The sequence below is a fragment of the Pseudophryne corroboree genome, chromosome 2 (assembly GCF_028390025.1).
Source record: "Pseudophryne corroboree isolate aPseCor3 chromosome 2, aPseCor3.hap2, whole genome shotgun sequence".
NCBI lineage: Eukaryota > Metazoa > Chordata > Amphibia > Anura > Myobatrachidae > Pseudophryne > Pseudophryne corroboree.
This window is the reverse complement of record NC_086445.1, coordinates 587,953,733-587,975,937: the sequence shown is the minus strand read 5'-3', so window position 1 is coordinate 587,975,937 and position 22,205 is coordinate 587,953,733. Positions and strand designations below refer to the sequence as shown.

At 46.4% G+C, this 22,205-nt stretch overlaps 1 protein-coding gene across 1 annotated transcript in view; it reads right to left on the bottom strand.

The window, feature by feature from the left end:
• Positions 1-21,749, bottom strand: part of STX12 (syntaxin 12) — a 28,714-nt gene extending 6,965 nt beyond the window's left edge. The window contains exons 1-8 of the mRNA XM_063954547.1: positions 21,503-21,749; positions 16,272-16,341; positions 16,007-16,106; positions 14,193-14,330; positions 13,219-13,262; positions 5,148-5,253; positions 4,502-4,574; positions 3,145-3,227 (exon numbers count right to left, since the gene is read on the bottom strand). Coding sequence (XP_063810617.1) covers positions 3,145-3,227; positions 4,502-4,574; positions 5,148-5,253; positions 13,219-13,262; positions 14,193-14,330; positions 16,007-16,106; positions 16,272-16,341; positions 21,503-21,599 — 711 coding nt within the window. The 5' untranslated portion in view covers positions 21,600-21,749. The remainder of the gene's footprint in view (positions 1-3,144; positions 3,228-4,501; positions 4,575-5,147; positions 5,254-13,218; positions 13,263-14,192; positions 14,331-16,006; positions 16,107-16,271; positions 16,342-21,502) is intronic.
• Positions 21,750-22,205: the final 456 nt, after the last annotated feature.

Below are 22,205 nucleotides of genomic sequence, written 5' to 3'. Positions count from 1 at the left end.
AGAATACTTAAGTGTCCTGTAAAATGCACACCGCTGACATGCAAGCAGCTTTACAGAGGAGGATTTGTCCAAACAGTCCCAGGATCAGCTCAGCTTGTGCTAATGGCGCCCAAATACTGACAGGGAGTGAGGGAGAGAGAGAGATATGCAGCTCCAGGGCGGGAACATTTACTCTAAATGGCGCCCTGGGGCTGGGGAAGGGGCTACAGGACTTCACCACCGGGTACTGTGGGCTTATATAAACGGTTTATGAGAGAAAACTGACCTGTGCCCTTGCCCTGGTGGTCTAGTGGGGTCCCTGTACTACCACAGTGTCTATGCCAGCGCGCGCGGCCCACCTCCCACTGGCTGCGTGGGATCACGATTTACAGCGGTTCCCGTTGGGGGGACCCACTTACCTCCTCCCTGAGTGCAGCCACGCGATCCAGGAGAACAGCGGCCGTGTGTGTGACTAACTGGAAGAAAGCCGGAGCCTCCGCTGTAAGTACCCGGCAACCAGGGCACAGGAGTATACAGCGCTGCTGGGGGAGGTGATGGGGCTGCAGCAGGAGATGTCTGACTGACATCTAACACAGTCAGTGTCTCTGCTGCAGCCCTTGAAGTCTTCATTTTTCTTTAAAAGCTTCTCAGGGCTGCTGGAGCAGCTCCCCTGTTGTATGCCTGCTTACTGCATGGCACCAACTACAAAACTGAGCTCCTGTGCACGGAGGTGGGGTTATAGAGGAGGCGGCGCTATGCATTCTGGGAAGAACGTCAAAGCTTTGAGCCTGTTGGTGCCTCAGATCAAGATCCTACTCTACACCCCAATGTCATTCCCTGTGGAGCCCAGTGTACCCCGCAGCAGAAAATAGCTAACATTTTTCCACATTTTTTTTTTTTTTTAAATGACAGCCATTTGACCCAATTTATTATCATCAAATAGTTTTATTATGGCCACTTATAGACTTCTATACTGTTATCCTGTAATAGTTTGACTTTTTAGGGGGTACAGGCAGATTTCCCCATTTTCTCCTATACTTATATCTGCTGTTGCTGGTTACAATTATCGTGCAAACCCCGTTATGTACCTGTAAACCTCCCCTGAGCCGAACATTTCATTTTAGAGACGGAGACAGCTGTGTCTCAGTCTAAATAAAATCCGCAATCGGGAAGCTGCAGTATCAGAGAACTCCGTAGTACAGAGAAAGTCTGGGTGGATCTGCTGGCTGCACATGCTCGACCACAGCAGCTCCCTCCATCCTCATAGTGCCGCCCACCTGCTCTCTAAGCCCCTGCTTGGTATGTATAAACATGTAAGGTTGAAGTTCGTGTGTGTGTGTGTGTGTGTGTGTGTGTGTGTGTGTGTGTGCGCGCATGTGCGTGCGTACGCGCTTGTGTATGTGCTTGCTTGTGAGTGTGTGTGTCGCCCGGAGGGGGAGGAGGCGGATGTGTTGCCCGGAGGGGGAAATGTCGGCGAATGGGAAAGGAAGAGGATGTGTCGTCGGGAGGGGGACGTGTCAGAAAAGGAGGACGTGTTGGGTGAGGAGGATGCGCCAGAAAAGGACGTGGCATCGGAGGGGGGGGGAGGTGGACTTGTCGCCCATGGGGGGATGGAAGGAGGGGGATTTAAGAGTCGGGCATGTTGCCCATGGGGGGAGGGGGACGTGTCCGAAAAAGTGGACATGTTGGGGGAGGAGGGTGAGCTGGAAAAGGACATGTCCTCCCTTTGGGAAGGAGGTGGATGTGCTATCGAAGGCGGACGCCTCATCGGAGTGGGGTAGAGGCGGACGCCTCATCGGAGTGGGGTAGAGGCGGACGCCTCATCGGAGTGGGGTAGAGGCGGACGCCTCATCGGAGTGGGGTAGAGGCGGACGCCTCATCGGAGTGGGGTAGAGGCGGACGCCTCATCGGAGTGGGGTAGAGGCGGACGCCTCATCGGAGTGGGGTAGAGGCGGACGCCTCATCGGAGTGGGGTAGAGGCGGACGCCTCATCGGAGTGAGGTAGAGGCGGACGCCTCATCGGAGTGGTGTAGAGGCGGACGCCTCATCGGTGTGGGGTAGAGGCGGACGCCTCATCGGTGTGGGGTAGAGGCGGACGCCTCATCGGTGTGGGGTAGAGGCGGACGCCTCATCGGTGTGGGGTAGAGGCGGACGCCACATCGGTGTGGGGTAGAGGCGGACGCCACATCAGTGTGGGGTAGAGGCGGACGCCTCATCGGTGTGGGGTAGAGGCGGACGCCTCATCGGTGTGGGGTAGAGGTGGACGCCTCATCGGTGTGGGGTAGAGGTGGACGCCTCATCGGTGTGGGGTATGTGTCGTCGGAGGGGGAGAAGGCAGGCAGACATGTCATCGGAGGGGGAGGAGGCCATGTCTGAGGAGGGGAAAGATGTGTCTGAGGACGACGACGTGAAGAATGTGTAGAAGGAGGATTTCATGTCTGAGGAGGACGACGTGTCGGCAGACGGGGAGGACGACGTTTTGGATGAGGAGGCCTTTCTATCTATCCCTCTCATCCATCTTGCATCTATTGAGAAAATTGTGAGGATTGATTTTTGAATTCACTGTGCATCTGTATGTGTACAAAAAAATAATAATAAAATAAACAAAAAGCACCTCATGCTGTGCAAAACTGTTTGAGGGTGGTGAATCTAATTCACCGTATACAAGCGCTTCATTAAGTGTACAAAGCTATACCTTCAGGGGCAGATTCAATTAACAGCAAATGCCAACACAACAGCTTGACACTACCTCACAGAAGGCTGATCGTACACCCAACTGTAAGCTGCTAGCAAAATCAGCCTACCGTACCAGACAGATAAATACATAACACAGGCTATGTCACTAAATTTGCCCCTTAGGGTGGGTATTCAATTAGCCGCAAGGTTTACCCGGTGACTAAATGCCAGCAAAAATCCACGCAGAGCGGGGAAAGGTTAGTCAATAACACAGCTTTTTCCAGCAATGAAAAATCAGGAATCACGCACGGAATCAGTGTGTTTTTTCCTAAACACAACGGACTGTCTTTTTACTCTGACTTTAGGTTCAGTCCGACTCTGGGGACTTGCGTGCGGTGTAAACCCTGCTAATTTACTAAGTGCAGTGTGGCAATTCCGCTAATTGAATTCCTCCTTAGAATCTTAACTGCGGGTGAAAGAAGGTCTTACCTGGTAATATGCTGCCCTTTGTAATTGCTCAGCCCCTCTTTCCACATGAACTTCTGCACTTTCAACATTGGCTTCTATACTATCTGTTAAAGATGAGGACTAACAGTTAAAAATAGGTTATACATTGGCTACGGTCCTACTTAACCTATTTCAGAATACCGTATATACTCGAGTATAAGCCGACTTTTTCAGCACTTTTTTTTGTGCTGAAAAAGCCACCTCGGCTTATACTCGAGTCAGTGGCAGTGCAGTGTGACAGGCAGAGCAGTGTGAAGGAGGGACACGGAGCGCACAGCGCGCGCCTCTCCTGTGTCCCTCCTGCATCTCCGGCGGCAGCGGCGGGTCTATTAAAGGAAGTACCCGTTCGTGACCTCTGATCACGAACCGGCACTTCCTTTAATAGACCTGCCACGGCCGCCGGAGATGCAGGAGGGACACAGGAGAGGCGCGCGTTGTGCGCTCCGTGTCCCTCCTTCAGAAGACAGCGCGGGATCGACGGAGGGGTAAGTAACAGGCACTGGGGGAGGGGGCATATGTGGCAGCATGAGGGGCATGTGGCAGCATGAGGGGCATATGTGGCAGCATGAGAGGCATATGTGGCAGCATGAGGGGCATATGTGGCAGCATGAGGGGCATATCTGGCAGCATGAGGGGCATATCTGGCAGCATGAGGGGCATATCTGGCACTGTGGGGCATATCTGGCAGCATGAGGGGCATATCTGGCAGCATGAGGGCATATCTGGCAGCATGAGGGCATATCTGGCACATCTGGCACTGTGGGGCATATTTGGCAGCATGAGGGCATATCTGGCACATCAGGCACTGTGGGGCATATCTGGCAGTATGAGGGCATATCTGGCACTGTGGGGGCATATCTGGCGTTGAGGGCTGTGTACGGCTAGAGCTGCATTTCCCACCCTAGGCTTATACTCGAGTCAATAAGTTTTCCCAGGTTTTTGTGGTAGAATTAGGTGCCTCGGCTTATATTCGGGTCGACTTATACTCGAGTATATACGGTAATAGTTAACATGGTATCTAATTGATTAGAAGGTGCTACCGACTGCAGGACTGTATATTGTATAACTAAAAGTTTGGAAAGTGTTGCCTGCTTGCATGGAGCTGTAACAAATTCATCTCTGTTCATGTAAAACGTGGACAGCTCTGTTCTATTGGATTATTCTTCAGGCATGATTTTATGGTGACATTATGTTGCCGCTACAGTACAAACAGGCTAACTTTTTTAATGTTTCTCTGAGTAAGATAACCATTATGATTAATGCTGTTTGGGGGATTTATGCTACAGAACAGTAGATGTGTAAAGTAAACACATAGTATTATGTAAGAAAACATGCTTACCTATCATCTCTCCTTGGTCATGAATCATTACTGCCAAGTCTTTAAAAATCTGATTCACATCAAGAATGTCTGCCTGTAACAAGAAAGCAAATGGAAAGTGTGAGTTTATGGTTTATGTTGCTTGGTCTTATTCTAATGTTAGTCTGTAAAATATATAAAAAAAAGTCTAACTATAATCACTTGTGTTCCGTTTCTACAATCACAGATTGAAAATAACAATTTCATAGAATGATCTCAGTGCAGTACTATTACAGTTTACAAGAAGTACGTAGATTATTTTATCTCCCACAGCTCTTCACAGAAAATCCACATATACAGTATAAATAGACTAGTAGAGGGACCAGTCATATGCTGGGTCACCTCAGTCTGCCCCTGCCGACTCTGCCTAGTCCATGCCCCCGGCTCTGCTGATATGTTGCCCATATCATTATTCCACTGTGCCCCCCCGGAACACGCTCCTTCCTGTTATACTCCTGCCAGAGCAACCCCACTTACCCTATCCTGATACTCTTCTTCAGAGCTAGGTCTGTCCCCTCTCCTGTGCACCTGAAGCCATTGGAGAGGCCCTAGCTTCCATAGCGTGTGCAATATGGATACAGGACACACCTTAGGAAGTCAGTATATACATGACATAAATATGTCCCACCTCTAGCTTCTTGATAGTACTCTCTCTCTCTTTTATAAGTTCCAGATCCTCTTCTGTAATTCCAAGATCTTCCTCTTGGCTCTGCATCTGGTTCCAGTCTTCATTACTTCAGAGGGAGAACAAAGAAGTAAATAAAATGAAGGCTCTGCAGAGAGTGTGTTTGTCAAAATCAATCTACGTAATGGTGCACTTTTCTTCTAATCACTCGGGGAAGGTAATCTGAGGAGGTTATGGTTATCTTTTCTCCTCAATATCTGAGCTATTACCTTTTTCCTTTTTAAATGGCTGTAACAGACTGAGAGCAGGATGCTTGCCAAATAAGGCAGTCCTTTAAGAGAAGATAGTCACAACAGCAATTCAAGTATTATTTTTCCCCAGGTTATCGCTCAAGTCACTCACAGCTTCTGCATGGAATGCCAGCGTCCAGGTCACTTGTGCATTTTACTTTTGTCACCTTAGTGACGCAACTAAGATGCATATTCGGTACAAGCTGTGTGGTGGGATGCATGGCACGTCTTAGTCCCATGATCTGTGGTGTGCCAAACAGGGCTATTAAGCACGATTTGAGAATAGGTTAGTGTGGACACATATGTATAAGGCCACTAGCAAAAGCGCTCATTTGCGATGGCATAGACCTACTTTGCAGCAGTTGTAAACAGTGTGCGTATTAATTAGACATATTCTGCACCATTCAGTTGTACTTCTACGGAAGAGCACAACCTTAGATGTAGACTGGTCAATGTCAATAAAAGTTGGAACACAAAAAAAGTCAAGTGTTAAAAATACAATTTTGATGTCCACTAAATAACAGTAAATCAAATTAAATAAAAGTAACAGGAGGACCGCATAATAGCAGCCCCCCCCCCCCCAAAATGGTGCCAGCTCCTGCCGGCACCAATCTAAAACTGTCTGGCCAGTGGCAGGGTATGGTGGAGAGGAAGTCTAAGGTTGCTGGGAAAAAAGAAGTAACCATTTAGTGCCCAGACTCTGTCCTCTCCAGGCTATATCCAGTGTCCCCTGTGCCCCCTAGTGTAGGATGAATAAATTACATGAATAAATATAGGGATTTTTGTTTACTTACTGTAAAATCTCCTTTCTCTGAGTCCATCTGGGGGACGCTGCGCTGTTACTTGTGGTTAGAGGTGTGTGGTAGTGGAGTTTGGCACAGAATCTATCAAAAAGCTGCCTCCTCCCCCCTCTAACCCCTCCCATCTCCTTCCTGCTCAGCCATCACTCAGTTAACGTTTAGCCAAGCCAAAGGAGATAGACCAGAACAAAAAAACAACCAAATAAACCAGACAAAACTACGGGAGGGATCGCAGCGTCCCCCAGATGGACTCAGAGAAAGAGATTTTACGGTAAGTAAACAAAAATCCCTATTTCTCTGTCATCCATCTGGGGGACGCTGCGCTGTTACTTGTGGGATTTCCCAAAGCAAGCTAATGAGAGGAGGGAGACGTTGACGGCATAGCCGTCTGTAAAATACGACGCCCAACAGAGGCAGTCTCCAAACCAAAAGTATGTAAACGGTAAACCTTTGTGAAAGTATGGACTGACAACCAGGTCGCCGCCCTGCACAGCTGCTCAATAGATGCACCACCGCGAACAGCCCAAGATGCTCCAACTGCTCTAGTCGAATGAGCCCTAATTCAGTCAGGAACCGAAACATTCGAAGACACGTAAGCCTGTCTGATGGCCGAAGTTACCCAACGGGCCACAGTGTTCTTGGAAGCCGGCCAACCTCGTTTGGGAGCATCAATCAAAACCAGCAAGGTATCCGTACGACGGAAAGACTCCGTGCGAGACAAATAAATACGTAAGGCCCGAACAACATCCACGAGGGCCAAATGGGAGTTCTCCCCAGGAGAAGACGACGGAGTAAATGCTGGAAGGACAATGTCCTGATTTAAATGTAATGCTGAAACAACCTTTGGAAGGAAAGAAGGCTTAGTCCGCAGAACCACCCGGTTCTCATGAAACACTAACAAGGGTGGCCTGCAAGAAAGAGCCGCCAACTCAGACACTCGTCTAGCTGAAGCAATAGCCAAAAGAAAAACAACTTTTTGTGTTAGATAACGTAGTTCCACAGATTCCAAAGGTTCAAATGGAGATTTTTGAAGGGCCGTAAGGACCAAGTTTAAATCCCAGGGAGGAACCGGAGGAACAAAAGGTGGTTGAATTCGAAGTACTCCCTGAAGGAATGTTTGAACCTCTGGAATGATCGCTAGTTTCTTTTGAAAAAGAACAGACAAGGCTGAAACCTGACCCTTCAGTGAAGAAAGCCTCAGGCCCTTATCGAGACCCTCCTGAAGGAAAGAGAGCAGGCGAGGAAGTCTGAACAAATGCGGAGTCAAGTCCCGCTTTTTGCATCAAGCAATGTAAATACGCCATACCCTATGGTAAATGCCAGAAGTCACCGGTTTCCTAGCCCGAATCATCATCATCTGTACAACAGAACGAGAAAGACCTTTAGCTTTTAAAATGTTGGATTCAAGAACCAAGCCGTCAAAGCCAGCCGACTTAAATCTGGGTGGCGACAAGGCCCTTGAAGAAGAAGATCTGGTCGCAGGGGGAGACGAAAGGGGTCTCCGACGACAATGCTGCGCAGAAGAGTGTACCACTGTCGGCGCGGCCAATCTGGAGCCACCAGAATTATTGCGAGACCTTCTCGCCGAATGCATTGAAGTAGACGTGGAAGCAGTGGAATTGGCGGAAACACGTAACCCAGTTGAAACTGCCACGGAGCTGTTAGAGCATCGATCAAAAATGCTTGAGGATCCTGAGTCCTCGAGCCGTAGTGAGTAAGTTTCTTGTTGAGGCGAGACGCCATTAGGTCTACGTCGGGCATTCCCCAGCGGCCCACTAGAGAGAGAAACACTTCCTGGTGAAGTTCCCATTCTCCCGGATGAATCGTGTGACGACTCCAAAAATCTGCTTCCCAGTTCTCGACTCCTGGAATGTGAATTGCGGATATAACGGGAACCCAACGTTCCGCCCACGTGAGAATCGGAGCGACTTCTCTCATTGCGGACCAGCTGCGAGTTCCTCCCTGTTTGTTGATGTAAGCCACTGCCGTGGCATTGTCGGACTGCACACGAACTGGATGACCCTGTACCATGGTTTGAATCTGAAGGAGTGCATACCGGATCGCCCTCAATTCCAGAATGTTGATCTGTAATTTTGACTCCTGACTGTTCCAGCGCCCCTGGAAGGGATGAGTCTGGAACACTGCTCCCCAACCGCTGAGGCTTGCGTCCGTGGTGACCATCATCCAAGACCAAACCGTGAACGCCGCTCCTTTTCTCAAATTGTGACTGTGAAGCCACCAGTGAAGTGACTGACGAGTCTTTACCGACAAGCGGATCAACTGCAATTCGAGACGTGGATCCGTCCGAGCCCAACAGCTGAGAATCTGAGCCTGAAGAGGTCGGGCATGAAATCTGGCGTATGGGACTGCCTCCAATGAGGACACCATATTGCCTAACACCTGCATGCATCTGAGGACCGACACTACCGGTAAGTGTAACAGGGTCCGGATTCTGGACTGCAGATCCTGAATCTTGTCCGTAGGAAGAAACACCTTCTGGCTGTTGGTGTCGAATAAAAGTCACAGAAAAACCATTTTCTGGGAAGGGAGTAAAGACGACTTTGGAAAGTTGATTATCCACCCGAATGACTGTAGAGTCTCTGTCGTTAGACGCAGGTTCTGAGTGAGAATCTCTGCTGACGGGGCCTTGACCAACAGGTCGTCCAAGTATGGAGTGATGTTGACCCCTTGACAACGGAGAACCGCGACGACATGACCCATGACCTTTGTAAAAACCAGAGGAGCCGTAGAGAGACCAAAGGGAAGAGCCTGAAACTGAAAATGCCACGGACCGACTGCAAATCTCAGAAGAGATTGATGTCCTATCCAAATCAGGACATGTAAGTAGGCGTCTTTTATGTCTATTGAAGCCAAATATTCCCCTGGCTCCATGGCGGCGATAATTGAGCGAATGGATTCCATCTTGAATTTTTGGGTTGAGAGATACGGGTTGAGGGCTTTTAGATTCAGAATGGGTCGGAACGAACCATCCGGTTTGTCCCCGAGAAAAAGACCCGAGTAAAAGCCCCGACCCCTCTGAGGAGAGGGAACCGGAAGGATTACTCCATTTTGTAAGAGGGTTGCTGTTGCCTGGAAAAGAGCTTGACGTCTGGAGGGATCGTCTGGGAGAGGTGTGACGAATAGCCGGAATGGGACTGTCTCTTCGAGATCCAACATATATCCTCTGGATATGACCCCCATTACCCACCGATCTGGTTTCGACAGGAGCCACACTTCCCTGAACTGAAGTAACCGAGCCCCAACCTTTATCTATACCCCGGAAGACCTGAAGCGTCATGCATCAGGCTTGTCGGCAGGCTTACTGGCCGGTCTGCGAGTAGCCTGAGATCCTCTACCTCTGAATGACCCTCTTCGTGGAAATCTGGAGAAAGCACGAAAGGATTGGAAACTACCTCTGCCCTGCGTACGAAAGGACCGAAACCTTGTAGGTTTCGGTTTGTGAGGAGCAGATGGAAGAATGGGGCTCTTTCCTCCAGTAGTATCTGAAATAATCTTCTTTAACTCCGATCCAAAAAGAAACTCCCCTTCAAAAGGAACTGCCGTCAAGGTCTGCTTTGAGTCCGAATCAGCATTCCAAACCCTAAGCCAAAGAGACCGTCTTGCCGACACTGTCAAGGAAGAAACACGGGACTGTAGCGTAACAGAATCTAACAAGGCCTCACCCACATAAGTAAGAGCCTCTGAATCTGTTCTGCTAATTGAATGGCTTCCGACGGATCGTCCGATTGCATTCCAGATACGACCTGTGCTAGCCATTCATCCACGGCCTTAAGGACCCAGGCACCCGCCAGAACTGGACGGAGAGAGACACCTGATAAAGAAAACATAGATTTTAGTAATACTTCTATCTTCCTATCGGTAGGGTCTTTTAAAGTCACGGACTGTACCGAAGGAATAACCGTAGCTTTTGCCAAATGTGAAATAGGAGCGTCTACCTTTGGGGCTGTCTCCCAAAATTTTGGATCTTCCTCCGTAAAAGGATATAGAAATTTTAATTTCTTAGGGGCCTGGAAACGAGAATCCGGTTTAAACCAGGGTTCTTTTAAAATATCCGCAAAGTGAGAGTAAGAAGGGAAGGCAGTAACCGGTCTCTTCTGTCGTTTGAAAAAGGCAGAGGAAGTCTCCGCCATTGCCGCATCCTGAATATTAAGAGTCTGACGAATGGCTTCTATTAGTAATCTAACACCTGATAGCTCCTCATCTTCCCAAGCCGAAACTTCGTCCCATTCAGGATCTACCTCCCCTTCCTCCAATGGAGATGTCAGAGAATCCAACTCCTCTCCCGGAAACGCTATAGCGGGTAACGGCTGTGGTCGCTTAGTAGCAGCGGAACTGCTGGCAGAATTTACAAACTTATTTAAAGAATGAGTTAAATCAGTAAGACACTTGCCCATATTTTGGGCCCACAGAGGCTCCACCTGAGTCTGGGCAGATTCAGCCTCCGACCTAGACTGACGCAAATCTGAAATGGCATCCACCATGTTCTTGACCCATGGGGGCATAGACTGATCTGTGGAACTTCCCTGCTGATCCGCCACTGATGCACCAGAGCACGAAGTACAGAGGGTCCCTGCGTCAGCACTACCCTTAGCCAGCTTTGAGCCACACTGTGAACAGGAAAAATAAACTACTGAGGCCGTTTTGCCCTTTGTAGCCTTGTCCGGTTTACTGGCCATTTCTTATTCTAATTATGTTTAATATTTAAAAGTAGTAAACATGTACTATAAATCCCTAGACAAGTGACCTAGCAGTTATCTTTAGTGTCCCCAAGAAGGCCGACTGCTATCCCCCACTAGGGCTAGCCCACCATATACTTGCGGTTAGATGTGTGACTGTAATGAAAAAACTTCCCCTGGAAGATAGTGCTCCGTGTGTGCCTGAGTAGCACAGCGTCCCCCAGTCTGCAGCCGGAGAAAATGGCGCCCCGGAGCCTTCAGGAAGCTGCAGAACAGCGCGCGCGGCAGAGCAGGGAGGGAAGCCGTCCCTGCACGTCTGACGTAACCGCCGCGGCTATTCACTGTGTAATTGCAGAAACCGGAAGTTCGGGCTCCCGCGCGCCGCTACACACAGCGGCTGTCGCGGCAGCTTTGTGTTTGTCCCAGGGAGTGTATAACACTCTCCCGGACCTAGTCTCTGCAAGTCCCCACAACCCGATCAGTCACTCTCACTGCGGGTGGAGGGAGAAGGTGTCCGATGCGGCTGGCCGGCAGGGGGGGTGGGGGGAGCATAAAAGGAGACAATAACAGAGGGGACAGCCCAATACTGTCAGTGACAGATTGTGGCTGTCCTGTACCTTATTCCTGCCGCATCCTGAAGTGAATAAAGGCCCCAGTGACCAAAGTGTGGTGGCCTCCAGCAGCAGCTTAGAGTGGGATACTAAACCCACTCCAGTAGTACCTGTCACCTGTAAACAGGGACTAGGTACTCTTGAGAATAAACTCTGAAACAAAAAAAAAACAAAAAATCTAAGGAGAAAGAAAAACTGTGTCTGTACTCCACAGGCGCAAAACTAAAACTGGGTGATGGCTGAGCAGGAAGGAGATGGGAGGGGTTAGAGGGGGATCGGTATGAAATACCTCCAATCACAATCCCGACGTTCAAAATCCCGACACCAATTGACCGATGGTCAAAATCCCGACAAGGTCAAAATCCCGACATGGACAAAATACCGACATTTAAAATACCGACAAGGTCAAAATACCGAAATGTAAAATGCCGACAGGTCAAAATACCGACACACGTTTTCTTGTTGTTTTTTGTGTGTATGTCGACATAAGTCAACATGGACACCATATAAAGTGTACCGCTGCGCTCGCCATGCTTCGGGCACGGTGCCTCGCTATGCTCGGCACACTATTATATTCCTCCTCCAGGTCCACTGGGATGGTAAAGTATGAACAAGTCGGTTTCAATGAAAAAAAAATCATGAAAAACTCATGTCGGTATTTTGACCTGTCGGCATTTCACATGTCGGTATTTTGACCTTGTCGGTATTTTAAATGTCGGTATTTTGTCCATGTCGGGATTTTGACCATTGGTCAATTGGTGTCGGGATTTTGAATGTCGGGATTTTGATTGGAGGTAAACTGACTGCATTCCGTTAGAGGGGGGAGGAGGCAGCTTTTTGATAGATTCTGTGCCAAACTCCACTACCACACACCTCTAACCACAAGTAACAGCGCAGCGTCCCCCAGATGGATGAGAGAAAAACCGATCCTAAATTGGTAGCTTACGCTTTAACCCTTGCATTGCCAAGATAATATAGGCACTTATGGGCTCTGAATCCAATTTCAGAAACATTTGTTTTATATAGGCCAAGCCTAGAACTCAGAGGTTTCTTGGATAACCTATTATTTAATAAGTTGGGCCAGCAGTATTAAACAAAGATCTTGTCACACTTTTTGTAAATGACAGCGTGTCTCCCAATAAGAACACCCCCAGCATTTGCAGCCTAGAACACATAGTAGTTTTGAGAAAGTGGTTCAATGCAGAACCTTTCATTTATTGACTAAATAAAAGTAAAAAAAAACAAAGTGATTGTCCTACTTTTATAAACAGATGCTGGTCTTAGGACAAGTACCCCATTTATATGTGTTAACTCATCATAAAGGGTTACTAGAAGTACAGATAAATACAATCTGTTAGTTTTTCTGGTGAACGCATGCTTTTAATAGACAAATAATAAGGCTTATCTAGTCACTGACTTTCTTGAAGCAGACCCCAGAAACCAGAAATGTGCATACCCTTTGAAATGCGACACACCAACAAGGCAGCGTGTAGTGTGGCAATGCAGGTCTGCACTTCCTGTGGTTGTTATTGAATCCCATAAAATGTTGCTGATCTACTGTCAATTAAATTAGTCCATTACAACGGCTGTTTGTGTACTGACCATTATAATGGAGGACCCATATCAATCCACAGGTTAAGAATTCTCAACTCTCCCTGCTGCTGCTTGACACTTACTTGTCAAATGATACAAGTTGCTCTTCCTTCTGCCTTTCATCACCCTAGAAACAAAGAAGAAAACATGAATATATGCACAGTACAACTATAAGTTCCACAAGTAAACATACAGTTAGTAGAATAACTTAAGCAGTGTCTCTGGGGTTATTTACAGCTCTTGGGTCAACTTAAAAACGACAGCTTTACTAATGGTAAAGTTAACAATTTTTTACCTAGTAGTTCTGTAAATTACATACATAGAATAATAATAAAAATAATAAACTTTAACAGGTTTTCTGAGCCCCCATGTTTATTCGTTATACCCCTTTCACACTAGCACAAAAGTCCCGGTCTTTTGCACGTGAACGACCATCAACCCAGGATGTGTGTGTGTGTGTTTCGTTAATGCAAACTACCCGGAACTAAGTACAGGGTCCCCGACCCTGCTCTTTACCAGGGTCGGGACTGAGACCTGGGAATTTGCCGGCTGCTAGACCAGGCAATTTTCCATGTCCGATGTGTGAAATGGGTAGTATTAAGTCCTCCGAATCTCAGTCTAAGGCTAACAGCCTGTCGCATCAACTGAGTGGCTATTTTGGTAAGCTATAAAAACTTATCAATCGGCTGCTCCATATATCTGGACAGACATCACAAGTGGGCGAGCATTTACATTTTACTCCCCAGTTGGCACTGTTGGCAGCTCCCGTGGCCGCCTAATGGGCTGGTCACCTGCATACATATGCAGATGAAATGATATATCATCATCGGCTGTGTAGCAGGGCCGATCATATATACTTGTGAATGACGTCGTGACACACACACACACACACACACACACACACACGGATGCACTATGCAATAAATCATCTATCAGCAGAACAGACAATATATTGCATAGTGTGTATCCAGTATTAGTCACTTATGTCCGGCCCCCAATCAAAAATAATTCCTGTGTTCCAGTGCCCACAATAGGGCACAGCTAGGATTGTACTTACTGATAGACGAGAACCAGCTCTTGCACGAGCAACGGTCTCTTTCTCCTTCTCAGACACTTGTCTCTGGATAGCTTGGAAATGGTTTAGTGCAGCAGAGAAATCATTCATAAGACGATCTTTCTGTAGCTTCTGCTGACGCTGGTGGACAGAACACAATAAAATAGGGATCAGTACACAAATTACTTAGAAGATTAAATACAACCAGCTGTATGTCACTAGCATTTGTATTGCAGTAAGATAATGTGACCTGCAGAAATCACTGTAAAGCTGTGAGGATGGTGCGGCTTCCCTTCAGCTTAGTCTCTGCAAATTTTAGAAACTGCTGTATTCCTTATACAATTTCAGAAGCAGGAAAACCTTTGCACCTTACAATTTCTGATGGCCACGGATTACTTTATAACCACTAGTGGGTCTCTTACTTTATCAGAAGCTTTTCACTACATTTATTGTTAATTGTATAATCAAGGAAGAATCCAGTGATTAAAGCAATGGAAGATATTTAAAGAAAGGAAACAATGGGGTTTATTCCCATAATGTAAAAGGGCAAGGCTTTTACTAGTACAATCATTGCCATTTAACTTTCAGCTATAAACACGATCAGAAGTGCTGGGTACTGCAACCCGATGCTTCATTAATAAACCCCAATGTCTCAATTTGCTAAATAATGCAACATAAACGTATCTTGAAGGTTAGGTCTATCAGATTAATGTGTGTCTCTAAGGCTGGGTACACACGAATGATAGATCGTCTGGACCATTAGCAATTGTGTACAAGTGATATGTTTGTGAACGACATTGCTCACAGACATATCAGGGTTGGCCCTGTAGCACAGCCGATACCAATATTTTGGTGCATCTGCCCGTGTGTACGGGATAGATATATATATCCATCTCGCAGAACCCATTATAATATCACAAGTGGGCAGGCATATTCAAATTGGTCTGCTGGCAATACATATTGGTTTGACGGTTGTCTGTGCACAAAATGGTAATGTTTATGCACAAACTACTTGTTAGAGCGGATGGCCCATCTGTCGGCCAAGTATGTACCCAGACTTAGTCAGTGGGCCCTCAGAGCCTTTACCTACAGCCCCCAGCTTCTTCTTTTATTGTCAGATTTGTCTGTTATAGTTTCTAACAGTTGTTTAAAATGGCTACTGACATGTTATAACAAATGTGTGTCTATCTTTTATTAAATGTACTGTTTTAACTTATTATTGAGATTAAGGATAATAGGCCTAATTCAGCTGTGGCCGCAAGGCAACTATTATACACATATTGGTCGATCTTTCCATACTGCGCATGTGTCTGAGCCATAGTGCACACGCGCAGCGATTGAAGTGCAATGGTGGTCACAACGAGGAATTAGTCGGAAAGTGAGTGACAGGAAGACAGCACTTGGGGGGTGGTAATGGGGAAGTGATCTAGTAATCGCAGGCATTTCATGAGCGTTCAGATTGCTACTAGAGAGCAGCTCAGCCTGCGGGTCTTCAGAACCCATATGCCATGATGGTAACGATGTATCAGCCATTGTATGCCGTCGGTCAGAAATGAATAGACAGCAGTGGACGTCCCTATACTCAGGTTAGCTTCTGCCCATATTAGGATACAGTCGCAATTGCGAACAGCAAAAAATAGCAACAGCAATCACAAAAACAACCACATCTGAATTAGGCCCAAAGTGTGACTCTTTTAAAAGGTAGGGAGCCATATATGCGCCACTTGAAGGATATCAAGTTGCAATATCAATGCTCCGAGCGACTTCTCATTGTTTACGTGGTATGCATATAAAATGTAACTTGTGAGCCACTTTACCTGCTCACTGGGAGACAATGGAGCAGGAACAGAAGAAAGATCTTTCAAGTATGTATTGGTTTCCTTTGCCAAAACATTAGTGGAATGCTGAATCTGTTGTCTGCATACAGTAAAATAAATAGTATAAGGTAAAGATATTTCATATAATAAACAGCATATTATGGAAAAATAATGAGGCTAGGAAAGAAAGTCAAAACAAAATAGAAGAGTGCGTGTATGATTACACCAAATAAATCACCATTTTAATAAATATATATGTACTTACAGATTCTGTTGAAGTTTACTAGAATCTTTACTGGTTCCAAGTTGATTTAATAATGTCCGAATTTGAGCAGCTGAAAGATATTTAAGAAAACAATTAGATTGGATTCAGCAAAGACTATTACAAGCAATAAATCTATCTGTATTGTTAAGTTCGTTTAACTTACAGGAAAAAGCAATACCTAAATACAGAAATGTTCAGGCAGCTGCGACCGCTAAGCGTGCGTGATAACCATCTATGAAATGCGTACACGTTGCGTAAGCACGCCGTCACGCTGTAAGCACAAAGTAGCTACACGTGCGGCCGAATACACTTTAAACCCCTAACAGGAAAGGAATGCGACACCAATTGTATATGTTATGTTGTGGTCCAATGCAGCAACAAATATTTACTTAAAAGGGGGTTCACAGAGAAATACAATACAAGAGAAAAGCTACAACCAACGGATACATACGTTTGTTCGCCTACGCCACCCGGATCCGGTCCTCAGTCAATCTGGAAAGATGACCTTCAGAGAATAGACTGAGCCCGGCCAGGAGGCTTGGTTTTTCTACAATAGTCCAAAGCATGAAACAAAGGAAACTGTAATCTCTTCTTTCATAGGTCAAAGGGCTGATAATTTACAGTACATGAGGGGTCATAGGTCGGTTTGAATAGGTGGGCGATGCCTGGTCCAGGTGCACTTGCAGGTTTCCCTCCACTGGGTTCCCGCCGAATATCAGGAGTACAGTAAATACAGTGTGATATTAATAATATATTCCTGCGCATATCTATGTGCAGGAGCATGCTACTTTCTGCAAACTGCCATCGGAATATTGCCCTTGAAATACTGTACAACTGGATACCAAACACCACATCCTAACCTAATTCTGTCCCCTCATATCCTGTAAAGTTATATCCCTCTGTTGTTATACCTCCAAAGCAAATGTAACTTGCTGTGGTGGTACGTGTAGGCTATGTGTAAATTATGCCCTATGTGGATTAAATATCAGATATGTCTTTGTGGCTTTTCCATGCGAATGCGTATGCCACCGTATTTACTCATACCACGCATTAATACGCAGGACTTCGTGAGCCAATATACGCAACGTGCAGGCATGCGCACGCACGGCTGAACAAGCACACGCACGGAGGCCACTCTGCGTGGTGTTTGCACGTGATGCATGTGGATATAATATTTTCGACTTCGACAGTATGCTACACATTCAAACCACAATTGCTTACATGCTATCGTGCAAAAGGAAATGGTGTTTACTTTGGAAGCATTGGTTTGTAAAGCCCGGAGCTTCGGATTATGTTTATGCCTGATATTTAAAGCACTGCCCTTTTAAATATCGGGCATAAACCAATTAGAAGCACCAGGATGCTTCGTAAATTAACCACTGTGAAGTTATCTACATATATATGTTAATTATCTGCACAACGATTGTTGGTGCTGGTTTGCATATGTGAAAGAATAACATGAAAAGTATTTAGTATTTAAATTTCACACTGTGGAATAAGTCTTCCTCCTCCCACTATTGGTGATGTGTCAACTGAAGTAGCAGCTAAATTCATTGTGGCTGTTTCTTTGCACCCTCCAAATGCTTTTACAATGCATCTTGCTGGCATTGTGAACACCTCTGTCACACTCCATGAATCCAAATTAACAGGATGCGGAATACAAACACCGGAATACCGAGAGCCGCCAGAATTCTGACACCGGAATCCCGACAGGGTCAGGAGAGCAACGCCAAAATCCCAACAGCCGGCATTCTGAACGTTAAGTATATAAGGCGGGGTAGGGTCAGGCAGGGGGATGGGAGGAATACTTAGGTTTAGGTACCGCCCAAGGAGGTTAGGGTTAGACTGCGGGGGGAGGTTCGGTTTAGGCATCACTGAGGAAAGGTTAGGTTCAGGCACTAACGTGGATGGAGAGGTTAGGGGGTAGGGGAAACCAGCTGAGCAAAAGTCCCTGGTGACTCACGTTGGAGAGGATTTCCCATGAGCATTTCTAGCTTACACATTCCTGGACTCTGAACCATATCCACTTTGTACTTTCTCTGATGATTACCAACACCAACATCACAAACTGGGATGCAGACAATTTACCTACAATCAAAATCCTGATCGTCAAAATACAGACAACCATTGACTGACGGTCAAAATACCGACAAGGTCAAAATACCGACATGGTCAAAATCCTGACAATTAAAATGTTGTCAGGTCAAAAAGTAGATATGATTTTTTTAATTGAAACCAACTTGTTCATACTTTACCATCCCAGTGGACCTGGAGGAGGAATATTATTGTGTGCTGAGCGAAGAGAGGCACTGTGCCCAAAGCATGGCGAGTGCAGCGAGCCATGCGAGGGGACGCGATACACTTATACGGTGTCCATGTCGACATACAATTTTTTTTTCATGTCGAATTTTTGACCTGTCGGGATTTTGACCATGTCAGTATTTTAAATGTCGGCATTTTGACCTTGTTGGTATTTTGACAGTCAGACAATTTTTTACGGTATTTTGATTGTAGATATGTCATACCGAGCCATGGCAAACCAGGTGGAGCAATTGTGTTGGTGTATGAAAGAGAAGAATAAACAGTGTCTAATTGCCAGCTAAAATATGTCTCACCTTGACATTCACAAACCGAGGCTGCTCTAACCCAGCAGCAGGACACAAAACCTAGAACAATGTTATCTGATGTCAAGCAGTTATCAGTGCAAAAACCACGTCCACCCCAGAGTCATTTGTAGGACAGAAGTTTTCCTGTACAGTGGAAGCATTGTACATCAGATGCTGCACACCATCTACATGACTACACACAATAAGCAGTACTTTATGCACAGTAATCTTTCAAATTAAAGGCACATGATTCCTAAAATTAGAATATGGGTAGTCACAACGCTCCTAATTAATCATCTTAAAGTAGTCATTGTTACACATTCTATAATTCACATTATATATCCTAAAACAGCAATAACAATACTACTGTACAACAGAATTGAAAAAAGGAGTCTATTTAAAACAAAAATGTAGCAGATATAAATAACACAAAACTTGTAGTGTGATTGAATGGCAATGACGATTTTACAATTCCTGTAGAACTTCCCGACCCTTATCTAACCTACGGATAGGGTGATCAAATCTATAATCTAGGTCAGTAGTGCTATATAAGTGCCTATTTATCAAATAATATTTGTGGGATATCCCCTGAAAACACTTGTTTCGTGGGGGTACATGCAAATATTAAGGATCCCCTGGATGTACCATGAAGACAGCAGAAGCATCCCCCATGGGTTTCTATGGGGCGCTGTTAGGCTATTGGATTTACCAAGCTCCAGCAGATAATGCCATCTTTTATTTTAGTAAATATATTTAATTTTTCGAATAATGGACACTGACAAAAAATAAAACATCGCAAGCCACATAATACAAAGACTAGCATAGAGTCAATCACACAGAGATTGGCATATAGAGTAGAAAAAACATGGTAAAGTGCATCCATTGTACCATGTAGTGAAAGATCATTTATCCAAACAACAATTTGTCAGTGAGAGAGAGAGAAGGTGAAGATATAGAAATGAAGGAGTCTAGAGGTAGCATTAAAGAAGAAAGGGGGGGGGGGGGGGGATTACATCATACACATTTATACCGGCAACATCTGTGGGCATCAGCATTGCAAACAAAGGCAAGTGATGATAAATTTGAGTATGACCCGTAGGCGGCTTCGATATGTGGGAAGGAATAACACATCAATATATAAGGTCATGTGAGAAAGACTCCATGTGATATATAGTAACCTTGATGAATTGTATACCTGAGTGAAGGTGCTCCGGCCTCGGGGTAATAATGTAACTGAAAAAAACACCTGAACTGAGCCAAATAGAGATCAAGTAAGTCAAAAGAGCTGATTACTGAACCATGTATCGGGGAGAGATATGTGCTGAGCGACCTCTCTCCCCCCGCTCAGCACAGCGAGGGGGCGGACGGGGAAGAGGGGGCTCATTTTGGGGTTTAATGAGCGACCTGCTAGATTGTGCCTGCACCCAGGCCAATCTAGCACCAGCGATAGCGACGCACGGGACTGCGCATCGCTATCGCTGGGGGCATACACACGGAGGATCCGTGCTTAAATTCTAAGCAACCACTGATCTCTGCGTGTGTGCCCCCCTTTAACCCGTAACTCTTAAACAAGACAGTATCACCTCTGAAAATGAATAGGGGAATCTATTAAGGCATATATTTGATTTTGCACATCTTCTGGTTTAGATACAATCACCCCATTTCCTGAGAAAGGTAGGTCTGCTCCGAAGGGAGTCAGAGACCACTTTGTATCTATCGTAATACATGTATCTCACTAAAATGCCATCTTTACACACTGTTAGCCATTTGAAGGCTATGAACTACAGTTACAGAATGCACCAGGAAAAAGATGCAGAGGATTCCTCCCGGCTGCTGCCCACTCACACATACGTCACCGGACATCAGCGCATACGCAGTAGCTGGCTGAAGTGGAAAGTAAAGTGATTGTGGATGTTATTACTTTATTTCCACTGGTCCCCGCAAAATGCTCCAGTCAGTGACCTGCCCCAGCAACTCTGTAATAATACATTTAAGCAAGCATTCCTTACTGCCGCAAGTTACAGGAATGGGATGTAGTTATGATCCCGACCGCCAGAATGCCAACAGGGGGCCTGGGACTATTCCCACTTGTGGGTGTCCACAACATCCAATTGCAGGGTAATAGAACCTGTGGCGAGTGCAGCGAGCAACCGAGCCTGCACCGTGGTGAGCCTGCAAGGGGCTTTGTTGCGCTCACCCTCCTGCCGGCATTCTGGCGGCCAAGATCTCAGCGTCGGTATGCTTACTGCCGGGATCCTGATCGCCGGTCACCTGATCCCAACCCGCAGGAATGAGGAATCCTTATTGTCAAGGGCAGACTGCAATAATGATAAATATGCCACAGAGAGTGAGATACAATGACGTATTGATTGGACACATGGGCTGACTTATCATTCCCAAAGACCCCAGTGATGTGCATATATGACCCAGATGTGTAGACACACACAGGTACCCCAGACAGTGCCTGCGTCTGGCATAGGGGTGATAGGGGCTCATGTCTGATGCCACCGCACTGGGCTGGGCACGGTGGATGTCTGGGAACATCAGACAGCATTAGAGACTGGGTCGGTGAGATGACGGCGCACGTCAGTGCTACACCCGTTACACCCTCCGGAGGATGCTCACTGTTGTTCGTGATCCTCTGGATGTTTCCGCTGCATGTCTGTATGATAGTGCTGAATTGTCGCCCCGATCCTCCGCTGTGCTGCCAGTGGCTGGACATGATGCTCAGTGCTTGGCCTGGGATGGGATCGGTACCGTTTGCGTCTACTACCCCGGCCACAGACACTGCGCAGCCGCACGGCGACACCCGAGGCGGGGCGAGGAGGACTGGGTGACGTCACTCTGCACAACTGCGCGTGCTCAGAGACCTCTTCAGTAGAAGACGCGCTATGAGTGGACGCGGTCGGTGGTTGGGCGTGGCCAGGATCAGCTGTTACTTCATCCGGTTGCTGTCAGTATAATACAAGTCATACTGTATATACAATGTGTGAGTAACGCATACTTGCCTACCTGACCCTCTCCATGAGGGAGAAAATGCTCTGTACCTGGACTTTCCTGGTAATGTATGATTGCCATCACCTGTGGGGAAACACCTTTCTTATCAATTAACTAGCTCACCACAGGTGATGGCAATCATACATTACCAGGAAAGTCCAGGAACAGAGCATTTTCTCCCTCATGGAGAGGTTCAGGTAGGCACGTATGGAGTAACGGGATACACGATGATGGTGGCGTTATGGTATCCAGGGAAACAGCTGACAGAGCCTCTGGGTTGCTTGGGAGCAGCAGTGTGACCAGACTGGCTTCTGAAAACCAGTTGTACTAA